The sequence below is a fragment of the Lissotriton helveticus genome, chromosome 2_2 (genome assembly GCF_964261635.1).
Source record: "Lissotriton helveticus chromosome 2_2, aLisHel1.1, whole genome shotgun sequence".
NCBI lineage: Eukaryota > Metazoa > Chordata > Amphibia > Caudata > Salamandridae > Lissotriton > Lissotriton helveticus.
The window spans coordinates 415,336,156-415,353,306 of NC_136060.1; the positions used below are offsets into that span (position 1 = coordinate 415,336,156).

At 43.8% G+C, this 17,151-nt stretch overlaps 1 protein-coding gene across 1 annotated transcript in view; it reads left to right on the forward strand.

Moving 5' to 3' along the window:
* The window catches only part of ATOH8 (atonal bHLH transcription factor 8), a 58,782-nt gene that overhangs the window by 14,013 nt on the left and 27,618 nt on the right, over positions 1-17,151 (forward strand). Inside the window, exon 2 of the mRNA XM_078678655.1 lies at positions 15,278-15,469. Within this exon, the coding sequence (XP_078534781.1) occupies positions 15,278-15,469 (192 nt within the window). The remainder of the gene's footprint in view (positions 1-15,277; positions 15,470-17,151) is intronic.

Consider the following 17,151-nt stretch of genomic DNA (forward strand, 5'->3'; position numbering starts at 1 on the left):
GCACTAGGCAGCTTTTTTAGCGCCAGCGCTACGGGAAATGCAGGGGTGCGCTGTATTTCTATAAATATGGCGCATCACGGCATTTTGAAAATGTCGGAGCGCGATGTTGCCAAATTTGGCGTTACACCGCGCTCCGACATTTTCTTGTACATGTCCTCCTGGGAGTTGTTCTTCGGTTCAATGCAGTTATGAATACAAAATGCGCTGCCAAAGTTAAAGCTGCAGAGGACGTTTCTACAGACATGTGCCATTGTGCATAGAATTAGCTGGGAATGTGGAAACACCATCAGCTTGGGTGAAGGCAGCCAGGAACCTTCACACAGCTCACAAAGAATGAAAATCAGCAGCTTTGGCAAACTTTGCAGGTGAAATGAACTTATACTGGAATCTACTTGGTACAAGTATCTGCCAGCGTGGTCTCTTTTTGTAGTTTTTAGAACAAAGCAGGAGGGGATTTGTGTAAAAAAACAAAAAACAGTAAGCGTTTTCTGTTTATAGAGGCCTTCCAGTCAATGATGTCACATTACATAGCGCGACCCAATCAGACGTCATCATAGGACTTTTTTTTAATTATATTTATTTGGCGCGAACTAGACTGGAAGGTATCAGATCACTTTACATGAGCACCAGTTGCGTTACAGATGGACACATGGGGCCTCATTTATGAGGCCATGCGTCAGTTTTGTGCTTCCGATGTGTCTTCCGATGTGTCACTTTTTGTGACGCATCGGCGGCGTAAAACATGCCTCCTGTTGCAAACTATTTACAAAGTGACGCATCTAAGCAGAGGCGTCACTTTGTAAACCCCTGCGCTACATTATACCTGCGTCAGGTATAATGTATGCAGGGGGGGGGGCGTTCCCTCGCAAAAAGCCTCGTAGAAGTGACGCAGTGAAATCTATGAGATTTCACTGCGTCACTTCTAGGACTCCATTGCGTCAAAATCTTGCGCCTGCCTCACAGCAGGCGTAAGACTGACACAGGCCCTTTCACATGAGGCTTACCCCATGTGAAAGGACGCATTGCTGGAGTTGCGTCACTTTTGGAACACACTCCAGCAATGCGTCACTTTTGCGCTTACAGATACGTCAGAAATACTGACGTATCTGTAACTCTTTGTGACATGATCCATCATACATTAAATATGACGCATCAGGTATGTCGCAAGGAGGGCGCACTGAGAAGTGAAGCATCACTGCTTTCACGCAGCGATGCGTCATTTCTCATAAATGAGGCCCATGAATTCTTTGTTAGGCACAAGGAGGTGAATTGATTTGCCAGAATCACAGGATGTTGAGCGTTTCTGCTGAGACTCGAACCCGATACCCCACCTCCGAGGTCGCCGCTCTAGCTCTTAGGCCACATCCTCTCCCGATGCTAAACTGCTTAGCCGCGAAGGCTGTTCCCGATGAAGGACTCGGTGCTATTTTCTCTTCTGGGTGTCGCCTTTGAGGGAATCCCCGCTCTGACGTAGTGAGACACCTGTCGCTGAACCTTAGGAAGTGCGTCTCAGCACTCTGCTTGAGGGGTTTTGGAGGTCATGTTGGGACGCATGTTCAGAAACAGGGAAACGCCCACTGTCCGCCTGCTTCTTATCTCCTCTCTGTCTGATTCATACGATGAACGAGAAGCACACATATTTGTGGAGAGGGGGGGCTGAAGCAAGGCTAGTGGTAGCCAACACTGGCGAGTGAAGAGATTCATGTGTTCACAGGCCAGGTGCTGCTCCGTGTTGGCTGTAAAAAGCTTCAACATGTCTCTGCCACACGACTCCAACATGGCTGCAAACGGGGGTTCCTCCCCGAGCAGGGATTCGCTGGTAATGCGATAAAAACCGCGTGCAAAAGTGCAACAAGAGTTTTCATAAGCACATTCGCCGGCAGAATATGTACAGTGCAAGGTCTGAATTCGGGAGATATCTCACAAAAAAATGTCTCTACTGCAGGGATCTGTGCCTGACCCCATTGTTACAAGTTTGACCCCTGCTGGGCCCATTCAGCAGTTTATTGTGTTGATGTTGATAAAATGGCTTCCATTGAGGTAGGTAAAAATAGGCTTCTGTGATATAGCGCCAAGACACCCCTTAGCTCTTATTGGTAACACTGAAAGCCTTGATACAGGAGTGTTCTCCAATCACATTTGCCTATATTTCAAGCACTGAAGCCTCCCTGCTTCATAGAAGGCGCCGAGCCTTGTGGCCCAGAAGGTGGCCCGGGCCATTGTTCCATAGGATAGGAATTCTTACCTGTACTTGACTTTATTTTCCTGAGTGTAGATGGCTTACCTGTTGTACAGGTTAGCATGAGAGTAGATGGCTTACCTGTTGTACAGGTTAGCATGAGAGTAGATGGCTTACCTGTTGTACAGGTTAGCATGATAGTAGATGGCTTACCTGTTGTACAGGTTAGCATGAGAGTAGATGGCTTACCTGTTGTACAGGTTAGCATGATAGTAGATGGCTTACCTGTTGTACAGGTTAGCATGAGAGTAGATGGCTTACCTGTTGTACAGGTTAGCATGAGAGTAGATGGCTTACCTGTTGTACAGGTTAGCATGATAGTAGATGGCTTACCTGTTGTACAGGTTAGCATGATAGTAGATGGCTTACCTGTTGTACAGGTTAGCATGATAGTAGATGGCTTACCTGTTGTACAGGTTAGCATGAGAGTAGATGGCTTACCTGTTGTACAGGTTAGCATGAGAGTAGATGGCTTACCTGTTGTACAGGTTAGCATGATAGTAGATGGCTTACCTGTTGTACAGGTTAGCATGATAGTAGATGGCTTACCTGTTGTACAGGTTAGCATGATAGTAGATGGCTTACCTGTTGTACAGGTTAGCATGAGAGTAGATGGCTTACCTGTTGTACAGGTTAGCATGAGAGTAGATGGCTTAAATGTTGTGCAGGTTAGCATGAGAGTAGGTCATTGACCTTGTTTACAAGTTAGCATGGAAGTAGATGGCTGACCTGCTGTACAAGTTAGCATGAGTGTACATGGTAGATCTTCTATGAAAGTTAGCATGAGAGTAGATGGCTGACCTGCGATAAAGGTAGCATCATTCTGCATGGATGATTTCCTCCTAGTTAGTAAGGACGTTGACAATTGATTTGCATTTGAGGGGTTACACATGGATGATCCTTCGAGCCTGTAATGAAATAAAAGCTCAGGGTTGTTGCATGACCTTACTGTTCATCGGTCTCTAAACCCATTATAACCTGCATCTGGGCGTGTCGGGTACCAAATGTGTTCCCTTTGCTAGGATTCACATAGGCTATCAGCAACACTTGAATTGGCAGGTTTTCCTGGAACCTCAGATATAGAAAGGTGTTCCAGAGAACAAAGCCGTGAGTTTGGAAGGCTCCCTGTTTTTCGTTTTTACGGATTTTTACAGATAAATACAGACAGAAAACAATGTGTTTTCTGTCTGTGTTTTTTTTTAAAAAGTGGATAAATACAAAAAATGTTGCTTCTTTTAAGTCACTCTACGTGCTGTCTTTCATGAATTATATATAGGCCAGCAGATGAACAGCATAGCTAATTAAAAAACAGGATGGCATTACTTTAAATAAGAAATGTATGGTATAATGCTAGTATTTACCAATGGATGTATTGTTATGTAATATTTGGCAGCTTAAATAGCTACACATGACAGACATCAAAGCAAGGGGTGCATGCTTATCAGTTGAATAGATATGGAAATGTACAGTTTTACACTTAATTTATATGCAAAACACAAAATAAATATGGATAAATACAGATAAAATAGGCAAAGAATAAATACGGATAAATACAGACGGAAATGGCCAAAAAATAAATACCATAAAACCGGGAGCCCTATATATAACCAAGTGGAAGGGGAGTAGGTTGTGAGAGTCTGAACTTAGGTGTCACTCAGAAGAATAAATGATCATCTTGCATTGATTGCTTTCACTGACAAATTAATGAAACCGCCCCAGAATGTTGGTTATGGCTCCTTGCGTGCAACTCAGACCCATTCCCATAGCCAAGCGCAATATCGCTGTGCCTGTCATTCTGGAGCAGTCCTTCCATGTCTCTGCTGTCATCACTGAACTGCTTCGCATGCAGCTGGGCGCCCTTGGCGTAGTGCTGAAACCGACACCGTTCTCCCGGGACCGGTCATCTGCGAGCGCAAAGCAGCAGCCGCAGGCCTGAATACAGATATAGAGTTCTCACTCTCACCTCTCCCGCTTTGGAAAGGAATTCTGGTCCCGAATCAAAAGCACAAAAATAGAGCGCAACACATCCAAAAAGGAAACGATAACACTGTCCTATTCTTTTGCTGACATTGATCCAAGGAGATCGGACCAGAAATGCAGGTCATGTTGTCGATGTCACTGTGCAGAAATATCTTCTGAAAGAGCTGCCAAAGACGTGGTATGTTATGTTAGGTATCTTTTATATGACAGAACACTTGCACTACTTTGAGATATAATGAGAAATATCTTTGTTTTTTCTAGTTTATTCCATTTTCTATGTGTGCTGCATTCTGCAGAACACTGACAAAGAGTAAAGTGATTCCAGGGATTGTTTTTGTGCAGGAAGGTGTTCTTCTTGCACAAAAACAATCCTGCTTACAGCGCAGACATTCAAGCTCCATGATGCAAGGGTGCCTGCATTGATGCTAGGTAGCACATTGTTCACCAGTGCAGGGAAATTACAGGAATGCACCATATAATGTTAGGTACAGCGCATTCCTATCCTTTCTCTATTATGCAGCACAGCAAGGTGCCTTTCTGTGCTGCATTATTATTTGATACATTTGCCCCTCAATACTTTATCAAGACTTTGCCCCATTTTGTGCCACTTTGCATGACTTTGCACCGGCACAACGTTTTGATAAATCTGTCATGACATCTGCTCTTATGCACATGCATTTTGTTCGAATCAACGTGTAGGTTACAAGCAGACAAGTATATAATGTCATTATGGACCGATTCTTAAATCTATTTCATACTTTTGTGTGTTTGATAGTTGCTCACTCCCTGAAGTTTTTATGTTGGTGTATTTTGAAACTTTTGGGGAAAATTCCGCTGCAAACACGTATAACACCAACTCCATGTAAAAAAGCACAATCCTATTCCAGGCTTCGGTTCCAACACTGCACTGAACAGATCAGCAGGTGGGTGAGCAAAAAATTGTTTGAAACTGAACTCTGGCAAAACCGAGGTTCTGCTGTTCGGAAGTAACACCTACGTCCCCAAGCTGGTAGCCCCTGGAACTAGGTAACAAAAGTAAAAATCTAGGTAAAAAGTTAAAAACTAGGCAACAAAAGTTAAAACCCACTCCAATAACAAATGTTAAAAACTCTTTCGACAGCAAACTTTCATTTGAAAGTCAGATTAATGCCATTACATCCTCCTCCTTCTTCACTCTGAAACTTCTAAGGAAAGTCTTTGCATTTATCCTGCAGGGTTGTACGGCTTTACAACGCGTGCTTTTACACCGCGTGCCGTTACAACGCGTTTTTTTCAATGCAAGTCGTTACCACGACTTGCATTGGAGGGGTGCGGACTTCGGAATTTTTTTATTTACTATTCTAACACCAGCCTACGTACAGTAGGGAAGGTGTTGGATAGTAAATAAAAAAATTCCTTGTCCTGCAGTGCCCTCCAGCGCAAGTCGTGGTAACGACTTGCGTTGGAAAAGCCGCGTTGTAACGGCACGGCGGTGTAACAGCCGCGTCGCAAATGCTGTTCCCCATCCTGCAGGAGTTGCAGAAAACGGTGGTATCTTCCCTCCTGCTGCCCAAGCTGGACTGCTGCAATGCTTTAGTAATGCATTTGCAGAAAATACTCTTTCTTAAACAATCTTCAGACTTTACAAAACACAGCAGCTCGATTAATGTTGAGGATCCCCAAACATCAGTCTGCCTCTCAAGCCCTGGGCTTCCCATAAGGAAACACATTGATTTTAAAGCACTCTGTATTGCTTTTAAGGCACTACATAAGTCTGGCCCTGATTATTTGAAAAAATCTTCCATTGGTACACTCCCTCCAGGTTGGTACGCGCATCTTCAGCGTTTAACCCCTTGCATGCTACGGTGCTCGTGTGCTGATGACGACTGGGGGCCGTCATGAACCCGCCCACTCAATAAAACTTCTGCACAGGCGCAGAATTGCGGCAGCATGCAAGGGGTTAATGTAACTGTTTCCAAAGTCAGAGGATAGATCTGGGCAGCGGAAGCCTCATCATCTAAACTTCCAAGCTTTGGAATACTCTTCCCCCAGATCTTAAGAAAGTGACAGGACTGCTATTGTATTCTATAAAGTGTGGCACACTTGGTTTTATATAATGTTTTTATATGTGTCTTTGATGATTGAAAAATTATCGAATAAAGACAAATTGAATTGAATTGACAGGACTGATAGCCTGTAGGAAAGGTCAGAAAACATGACTTTTTAATTAATCTATACTCTTCTCTCATTCATATTTTCAATATAAGTTTTCTGGGTACCCTCCTTTATCAGCTAGCGCCAAGGTGCCTTCGGGCAGTAGCGCACTTTAATTTTATTTCAGGTTCACCTGCAGCTCTGGCTGTGACTTTATAATGGTGATAAACATATGAGGATCTGATGAAAACAGGATGTTGCGTCTTATTAGCACTAACGTTAAAAGTTCAATCCATCTCTCTGGTAGTTTTTGCTGCAAGGTCAAATTTTTTCTGCACTTGAAGAGTGGGGCGTCCAGTTCAATGGAGGTTGACAGAACATTCTCAGCACAGGCTCTCCCAATGCTTCTCACTATGGCCAATGGTTGCTGCCTGTCTGTGACAGTCTGATAGAGGCAGCCCTGCCCCCTGGCCCATGGCAGCTTCAGTTGCCTGCATGCTATGGGCAGCAATGTGCCATCTGAGCCTCTCCAATCCTGGCCATCCAGCCACCTGGCACATGGGCCTGCTGGAATGAGAACTTTGGCTCCAGGCTGGTCACAGAGTGAAACCCAGCTCTCAATACCTCTTGATACAAGCGGTGGATCCCCTTCGTAACCTTACCCGCTCTTCTCTCCGCGGGGCTTGGGCGCCAAGCCTGGATGCGCTAAAATGCAGCCAGGAACGTTAGCGACGGCAGGTTGGCGGAGACCTTAGATCTGCCCAGCTGTCCGATAAGTCCTTCGCCAGCTGTCCATCTCATCCCCTCCATGGATGGTGAGTCATTCCTGTGACATCAATGTATCACGAGTGCGGTGGAGGCGTAAAAGGTGCAGATTACGGAACGCACTTCCATCAACCTTACCTCATGCATGTGAAAAAAAAAAGTGTCAGACTTACATCTAGGGACATTGGGTGTAGTTCTTAAGCCAGTTTTGTGGTTGAACATACCCATAACACGGGATTCCACTCGTTTCGATGTACCATTTATGGTATCTCTTTTGTATGTCTATCAGAATCAGAATAAACTTTATTTGATCGAATTAAATAAGCCATAAAAGTGCAATAAAAGAACATGCATTCAAATACTATTCATTTCCAAATATATCCATAACCTTACATAATAAAACAGTTCATGTCAGAGAACAATCATGCCTTGGCATTCCCCAATCCATGAAGTCCAAAAAAAAGACAATGCATATACAAAATCAGTTCAAGAAAGAAGGAGAACAAAAACCTCAACTAAGGGTCCGCTATGTGCTCCAGCTAACATGATTGTCGCTTCGAAGTGTCTGATATGACCTATAGGGTTCACCTGTATGCCAGCTTTACAGAAATGTTAACTCAGGCAGAAATGAGAGCAGAGTATACTCAGAATTTCAACCTACTTGGTAAATTTACTATAAGGGCCTGATAGTCTGGGCCCTAAACCATGTTCTCACGCCTCAATATATGAAAAAGAAAGAAAAGGGCCACAGCCCTATGATGTGAGAAGGGTTTAGGTGGGCTAAGGAGGGCGGCGAGGCGTCGACTAACTAAAGTGCTGATAGTGCAGTGCAGGGACATTAGATAAGACTTAAAAAGGATTGTCACTTGCCAGACCACAAGCCTGAACAAATTCATTCAATTATAAAAAATGCAAAAATCAAATCAAATTCCTGTGCAAGAGACACAACCCGCAGGTAGGATAGTGTAACAATGCAAAGGGGCGTAAGATACACATTCTGGGCCAACAGGGGCCTGCAACATCATATAATCCTAAACCATCAAATATTGGCAGGCTCAGAAGTGACTTTCCATTCTAAACCCCAGATTCCTCCTAATCTTTGTTACCAATCCGAGGTTGGTGTAAACAGTTGTTATGATTTCCCCAGTAGCTAAATATTGAAGAAAGTAAAGTGCTTGTATGCAATGTCTTAGGGATTGATTTGTTAAAAGGAACTTTCTTAGTACATAATCTGGGTTTAGCATAAAAACTACAAAAAAACATTACATGTAAAGTACTTTATGAAGATATCAAATCATAGGGATCGAGGTTACGCTCCCAGTTATTGCAATAAGGGAATGCCACTTGCCGATAAAATTGATTGAGTATGAACCTTAAAACGATGAAATTCTGAGAATGCTGAGCATTAAGTAGCAAAAATGGCTGAAGGCCAGTGAGATACAAGTTGTGACTAAAGTCATGGTTCTAACCTTGTCCCACCTTGCTGCCCCATACTTTGCATGTCCCTCACTATCTTTTTCTTGACGGAGAGGCGGGATGAAGGATTGTCAAACAGCTCTGGTCTAGATAGAGTCAAAGTCATATCCCTAATCTCCCTCGGCCAAGGAATTTCAAGGCCCCGATCCAATGACAAACAATCTTCAGTGATCGTCGCCACAGCCTAAAAGGCCGGATCTGTATTTTGTCCTTCTCAGGGATTAGCCCCAATTTATTAAGACAAATAAAAGTACCAGTGCTTTGGGGTTGGGAAAGCTGGGGGCAAACCTATTTTGGTTAACTATTCACCATGAACTTTATTGAGGCCTGAGAACCCGGCAATGTAGGTTGCTACGCTTAGGCATTTCGTGTGATAGATTGCTAACATACGATGTACAGGTCTCTTCCTAATTTAGCGGCAAATCAGAAGAGTGCATTAACAATCCACGCAAACTTACTGTTTCTGGTCTCCAACTGCTGGCGTCAAGACCCAGAGTTATTAAAAACTAGACCAAGATAACGAAAATGATTCGCAGTTTGGGTGAGTCTAGAGTGCAAAATAATTTTGATGTAACCACACATGTAGGGCTAGAAGACATAACAAATTCTACTAATATTAACTTTAAGGTCCAACCCCTCCATAAAGGCTGAGAATTCATCTAGGAGAAGCCGATGGGCTGGTATTTTAAATGGAACCTGGTGCTGACCAAACATCTAGTGATAATTGGCCTAGATATTACAAGGTAATAAGAGGAACATTGAACATATGGAGAGGAGCAAAGTACTGCTATCAAAAATGGGTTAATCTTTATCTTGATTGTCAACTAGGTTGTGTGATGAACGTCCACTTAACAAGCTCCATATCGCTCTAACGTCAAATTGCATCAGCATCTGCCATGACTTCATGTTATTGTTGTTATGTTATGTTAACAGGGTTTTTCTAAAGTGCACAGCTACTCTACTGAGTGTCCCGGCGCTGGGTGAGTGTGACTGAACTAGACAGGAAGGACAGGTGTGCAAAGCGCAGAGAGGTACGTTATTGCTGAAACAACCATGTTTTAGGGCTTTTCTGAAGTGAAGCAGATCCGGAAGAAGTCTCACTGCAAGCGACAGATCATTCCATAATTTTGCCACTCTCAGCCGGAAGGAGCGTCCTCCAATTCGGGAATATTTCACCACCGAAGTACAGACTAGCGCCAGTGAGGCGGGGCGAAGAGCATTGTGGATGATAAAATTAAACTCCCTTCCTCAAGTAAGGGGCTCCATAACCATGTAAGGGCTTGAAAGCCAGCACCAGGGCCTTAAACGGTATCCGCTTGTGGATCGGAAGCCAGTGGAGAGAGTTCAAATGAGCAGACATCCGGGTCCTGGGGCGAAGAGAAAGAATAGTCCTGACCCTAGCATTTTGCACTACCTGAAGACGGGTAAGCAAATACTCTGGAAGACCCAGATAGAGAATGTTTACGTAGTCCAGCCTAGAACCAATCAAGGCCTGGACCACAGTTTTGCTGTAAGAGATCTGTAGTAAAGGAAGAAATTGTTTGAGCATGTTCAGAAAGCCAAAACATTGACCGGCCACAGTCTGAACTAGTTAACTAGGGTATTATTGAGGATGTTCATCCAGTTAGTGATCCTTACCTAAAGGAACGCAATCAATTTTAATATATTTGTAATAAATATTTGCTAGAGTAAAGCATAGTCATGTGTGACCACTGGAAGGCTGCTGAGGTGGCATTTTATGCATCTGGAAGCAGCATGACCCACTACGAAAAGGGTCTGTTGGCTTACTGGACTGATGCATCCCCTGTAGGGACCTGTGTTTAACCCTCATGGTCAGAGGTCCAAATCCCATCGAATCCACTTATCCTTCTGAGGTCGATAAAATGGGTACTGTGCTAAGACGCCCTTCGAGGTAAACCTGCGCTTTACAAATACATGTTATGTTAAAAGGTAGTCTATGAAGTGCCACTCTGCAAATATTACAACAAATCCCTTCACTGAAATTGTTCCTTCTTTAGCTTTTACCTTTGCAAAGTTTAGGGAATTTTACCATAACAATAGTTGTACATCTCAATAACCAATCAGTATTTGGTGCCACCACAGGGTTCTCTCTTACAGAAATGTCCGTAGACAGATGGGGGCAGTGTCTTAGACAACCTAAAGGATTATCTAAAAATGTGCAGTACCAAGCAGACACTTTGGTGTGTAAAGTCCCCCGCATCCAACGAACGACCTCCGGCGGCAGATCCTTCTCCTACCTCGCCGCCAAGACCTGGAACACCCTCCCTGCCCACCTACGGCAGACCCAAGACCTTCTCGCCTTCAGAAGACTCCTCAAGACCTGGCTCTTCTAGCAGTAGCGGCACCCCCCTCCCCTCAGCGCCTTGAGACCCTCACGGGTGAGTAGCGCGCTTTACAAGTACTCTGATTGATTGATAGGATGAATTGGATTATTTGCTAGAATGAGTGTGTGCCAACATGGGCCACATCAACTCAGAGAGTTCTCGGTACCCCCACCAAAAGCAGCGAGGTCTCTCTATAGCGCAGAGCAGTATCTTTAGGAGATACATCGCATTGAAGTCTCACATCTTCTGAGTACATAAATAGTCAGGGCATAGACACGTTTGTATTGCAGCATGATTGCAGCACACATTACAAAATTCAGTCCTCAGAGCCCAGGAAATTAACAGAGATCAATGTATTGTCAAAGAGAACACAGGAAGAGACGCTGCAATGATGAAGGCATTTCGGTTGCTGTCAGGGCTTGCTGAGCTGTTGATCCAAGTCACCCAGTCCTGAATGAGCACTGAGGCAGGTACTAAGTATTGCTTATAAAGGTGTGATTTGCTGCTGCGGAAAAATACTGCACCTTTCCACTCTGTCGGACCCTTAAATACTGGAATATTTCATGAGCTTCTCGTCAGAGCTTATTGTAAATTTTGTCTTCAAATGCAATAAATTTGGGAAATGGTGCTGCAGAATGAATCATTTTGCACTACGAAATAAAAAACAAAATTGAGAGAAGAAGCTCCCGTGGGACTTTCTTATTTGCTTCCTTTGCCCTATCTTATTAAAGCATAGGGCTTCTAGACCTTCCTGTATCTTGTAAAGTGTGCACCCATTTTCTTGTACTACATCGTTGTCAATGATCTACATTTCCTATCATTTAGAATCTCTACCAACTTGACTTTTTTCTGAGCCATATTAATCACGATGTATATTATTATTTCTCGAATGATAATGTACATTTTATATTAGTTTCCATTAAACAGTAAACAAGTAATTGTGTGGAAGACACCAATCGATCACAAAACACGAAGGGGCCGATTACGATGTTGGTCGGAAAGCCTCTGAACTTGCCTCTGCAGCCTACGGGTGGTGGTTGAGGGGGTACCTAAGGTACCCCCCTGTAAAACCTTGCACTGTGTGGCAGGCAACATTGGGTGCCTGTCACAGGATACAGGGTTTTATACACACCCTAATTTCTCTATAAGAGCCTTATTACAGTTGGTTTACGGTCGTAACACAAGCTACCATAGAGATTAGTGACTATCGGTTGCATCGTAATCAGGCAGTCGGAACCGCCGACCAGTGGTCGGTTGGTCCCAAGACCGAGACTGTGTTAGTCAGAGGCAACTCCAACCAACATCGTAATCAGCCCCAAAGCATTATGGATACCCCACATACCAATTTGAATGTTAGTCTGAATTCCACAGTTTCTTCTTCTGGGTTGACCGGGCTTAGGTTTTAAGCATTATTTGGGCATGCATAGAAGTAGATATTTTTTACCACGTCCTCAAATTTAAAGTGTACAGCAATTGACAAAACACAAATGCAGTGGCGGTTGGTACCCATAATATTTGGGGGGCCAACCAACCCAATAACAAAGAACTGGGAGCTCACTGCACCATGACTACAAATTCTTAAAACGAGCAACACAGTAAAGAGAAAGACATCCAAATTGTTAATTGAGCTGTTGTATTATAGAATGCTACAAATACAATTCTGCCTTCAAGGCAAAATGTTTTGAGCAAATCAAAAGTGATGCGGTCTGATACTGCTCTTCGCTTGTGGACCCGGGTTTTAATATTGCAAGATTGTGCGTTCGGAACCCAGCTATTTCCGCCGTCACCTTGCATGACTTGTGGTACAGCTTTTATAAGCTTGACACTTCTCTTCCCTAAAATACCACTCGCTGTGAGACACCAACTTATCCTACTATGTCCGTGTTGTGAACTGTCGACTTTACAAATCAATCACAAAGCAATGCTTATTAGACTTAATTTCCCTGCATCCAAAATTACACATTCCCCTAATAGATCCCGACCCCTCCAGCCTACTCCCACCCCTGCTTTAAAAAATAAAAGTCAACTTACCCATTTCGCTGGCCCGCCTTCTCCGATCCTCTCTACTTCTTCAGTCCGTCCGTGCGGCACTGGTGGTCTCTGTAGCAATTAAACTCTCCAGTCCAATCCACACACTGAAGTCATGCTGCTGATAATGTTCGGCTGCATGACAGCAGCGCCAGGATTGGCTGGAGCGGGCTGCCTCGACGCTCCAGTAGGCACAGGAAGCTTGTGTCTGCTCTTCACCCAGCTGTGTGAGACAGCTTGGTGGAGAGGTTTATACTGTGCAGGTCAGGCTGGCCGTCGCAAGAGAGCCGGCCAGCCTGACATGCGCTGTATAAACTGGTGGAGTGAGCACGCCTCCCCTGCTGCCAGTCAGCAGCAATGCCCCGCCCCCAAGCATGCCTCAGGCTGAAAAAAGAGAAAAATAAATGGTAATAAATTCAATTGATTGCCATTTTATTTTCCACCTTTTGCTGCACTGGCAGTAGGGGGACTTCGCTCCTGGTAATGAGTTCTATTTATTATCATTTTATTTTTCCCCATTTGTGGCGCTGGCAGCAGGGGGGAGACGCTCCTCTGCCCTAATGGAGGGGCCGCCACTGCGAAAATGAAAATGTTCAAGTTTCTTTCGTAAATAATATCATAAGTGTGTATAGAGCTCCGAAATAATTCACTATCCATCTCAACATGACAGGGTTGATGGAAAATTTAAAGTGAGTGATGTAATAAAATCAGAACTATTTAGATTTGGACATTTATATGAACCTTCTGGGGCTCTCTTTGGCTCATTGCTCAGCACAAACAACAGAGACCGCTCAGTTAAACCAAATGTTCCAACAGGCTCATCTGAAGTCAGCCAACTACCATCCCTGTGGGACACAAACATACTTTAACTCCCTGTACAAAAATAAAGCGCGAGAACCAGAGGATAGGGGAATTCCGTAGATTATCATGGCCCATCAGCAAGGCCAACTCAAGGTCAAATGTCTATCAAGAAGAAATAATGCTGCCATTCAGGAGATATTGAATGCTGACTCCACTGAGTGAGGATTGGATAAAAAGTAGCCACTAATCTGAATTCAGTATTCAGCATTGTTTGTGGCTTTGTTTGCTGCCTTCCAAAACGTGCTTCCAGAGGTTGAAGCAATGGTGAACCATTCTTGCTTAGACAAACCTCCTTCCCTAATAAATATCTTGTTGGGTTGTCACACTGTTGGGATACTTATTTGCGGGTGATAGCTCTACGGAGGACTGATCCTGTGACACCTTGGATATGCATTTTGGAATACACTGATAACCCTTCCTAATACCGAGGCCTCTCTTACAAACCTGAACCACGATTAGTACCACTACCACTTACGTAGTACCGCATCAGTATCTCCGCTCCCCCTTCCCTTACCCGAATGTCGAACGCTTATGGACAAATGTGAAAAAATAGCAGCCAATGCTTTATCATCTAGTGCGTCCATGCAGACTTCACTTACCAGCTGTAACCACCCAGCACTCACTTCCAAAGTGTAACCAGCCCAACCTCGCTGGCAAAAAATGACCACCACTCTCACTTGTATGGTGCGATATCGGTTCTCATTCCCTCCCAAAGTGAACCACTACATTGTCACTTGTAAGCTGTGACCACTATGCTTACTTAAGAAGTGCTACCACCTCGCCCTCACTAGCAAAGACCCAGAAAGACATTCTCAAGCGTCTCTCTGCTTGGGTAACCACAAGGTGGAATCCATGCGTTACCTGATTTGCACTTAATTACACAGATTTATTTTGCCCTGCACCACAGCGAGTACAGAGTATTCATGCAATAGTAAAATTGACAGACCACAGAGGCCAGCTGACGCGAATGCGACTGGTTGTATTAACAGATGCATCGCTGGCTCAGGGGATGCAACAAAGTGAGCATGATGGGCTAGCTAGGTCCATCTGAGCAGCCTTGTCCTTGCGCTAACAAGTACCATTAGTAACTCTCAGTCAAATAAGCAGGACAAAACCAAGTTTCAATCATGGCCATCCGCTGTTGACCACGTATAAGCTGTAGGTATATACTATCTATCCCTGAACATGAACCTGAGCAGCAGGGTGAGCTTTGCACCTTTTCTACTTAACCAGCGCTACAATAGGGTTGTGCTTTTGGTAACACAAGTGGTCCACGAACATCACTTTTATTTTTGTTTAATCTTTGATTTCTGTGTTCATTGTGTGCATGAAAAAAACTCAATCAGCAGCTGTTGCTCATTTTGTAATTCATTATTATTATTTAAAGTACTTCATGTCAGGTGCTCCCTGCAGGATATGGTGGTCACTGATTACCTTATTTCTCTTACAGGTGCCATGTTATTCGTATGGTCAGAAGCTCTCCAAACTGGCCATCTTGAGAATAGCCTGCAACTACATCCTCTCCCTGGCGAAGCTGGCAGACCTAGATTACACAGTCGACCACAGCAGTATGAGCTTTGCAGAGTGTGTGGAGCAGTGCACGCGCACCTTGCAAGCAGAGGGCAGGTCTAAGAAAAGGAAGGTAGGTGAACTCCTTGGAGAAGGACATTCAATACAATGCGTTTTATCTGATTGCATGATAGGTTTAGGGAAAAATACTATTGATTGATATTGGTTGATTTATTTGTCTGCCTGAATACATTAAGACAACTTATCTATGAAATGTATACCTTACACACTTAATATTACACTTTTTCTAGGTCTGCACTTATAAGACTGGGAACAAAACATGTCATTTGCAAACTGAGTGTGGTATAAAATCTGTTACCAACCACCAATTCTGTAGTGGTGTAGCATTAGTTTATGAGGTAAGTGCAGGTCTTTAACCATAAATGGGGTGGCAAGAAGCCTCCAGTAGTCAAGAAAACATCCTTTGTCATGGATGCATCACATGGGGAGTAGACATGTGCAAAGAAGCTCAGGTTGGTTCAGATCCACAGATACCTAGCATGTGCCACTAAACTTGTACTACCCTTGGAGTGTGCAACTTTCACACCACATCAAATACGTGGCTTCATGAGTCTGACGAGGATTGTGGCAGGCTACCCACAGAGATCAAGTTAATCATACAGGCCCACTGCTCTGAGCATGCGCAATGGGGGAGACTGGTCTCTAAAAATCCCAGGCGACTAATGACACAAATAGGTGATGGTGCAAAATACTCCAAACAGCAGTGTCAGATAGCGAACATTTGTGGCTCCTATCAAATTGCACATAATAATAACTTGTATTGTTTACAGCGCTTCATGCACTGCAAATGTTGATGCTACAATTTATGGCACTGTATTTACTGACCTTCAAGACAGAGGATATAAGGCTGATCGGGTTTGCCAAGATTCAAACTTGTGAGGCGCCATCAGCATCTTATACAAGGAATCACCTCAACACATTCAGCCATTCCTCCAGCATGCTGATCATAGTTTCACACCTGTGACAAGACTGAAGCACAACTGAGCCCATGAATAAAATTAAAAGTATTTTATTATGCATCATTGTTTATCCAGTATGATTTAGACATACGGATTCAAATAAATGGCTAACCAGTAAAATAATGTCCTACATTTGTTTATAAAATAAATGGTGACTCTCCTGCTCAAATTGAGAGCTCACCAAACTGCTACCAAAGATTGCGAGGGATGCAGAGATGCAGTTCTGAGGTTAAATGCCACCACACCGGCAGTGTGGTGAATAAGTAGACAGTGGGTCTAGTGATGCTGATGAGGCCTGGATTAGAACTAGCAATTTATAAATTGTGGCTAACCATCTGCAACTGGACTATACTCAAGCCACATCTATCCGATGCATGTCTTCAAGTCGCTATGGGTTTCTCAACTTCTTCAGTAATGTGCATGTAAAGAGGTCATATGATCATGTTTCACAAACAAGGTAACACCAAAGTGGACCTGAAACTTCCTTTTGTCTACAGCAATACATCAATTGCCCTACCAGCACACAATTTTTGTCTACTGCCTCCAACGGCAAGAGATAATTTCAAGTTGCATTGGCCATGTCATCCTAGCGACCCACAGCCAACGCCGTACAAAAATGTGACTCAGTTCCACTGGCGATAAAAAGGCAGACATCCAAATTGGCACTGGAGTTCTGTTAACAAAGACACATTCATAGGACGCAACATAAGACTTTGAGGCTAATCTGATTTGCGGAATCACGTGCTGCTTTGGGTTTTAAGCCCGGCTTGGAATA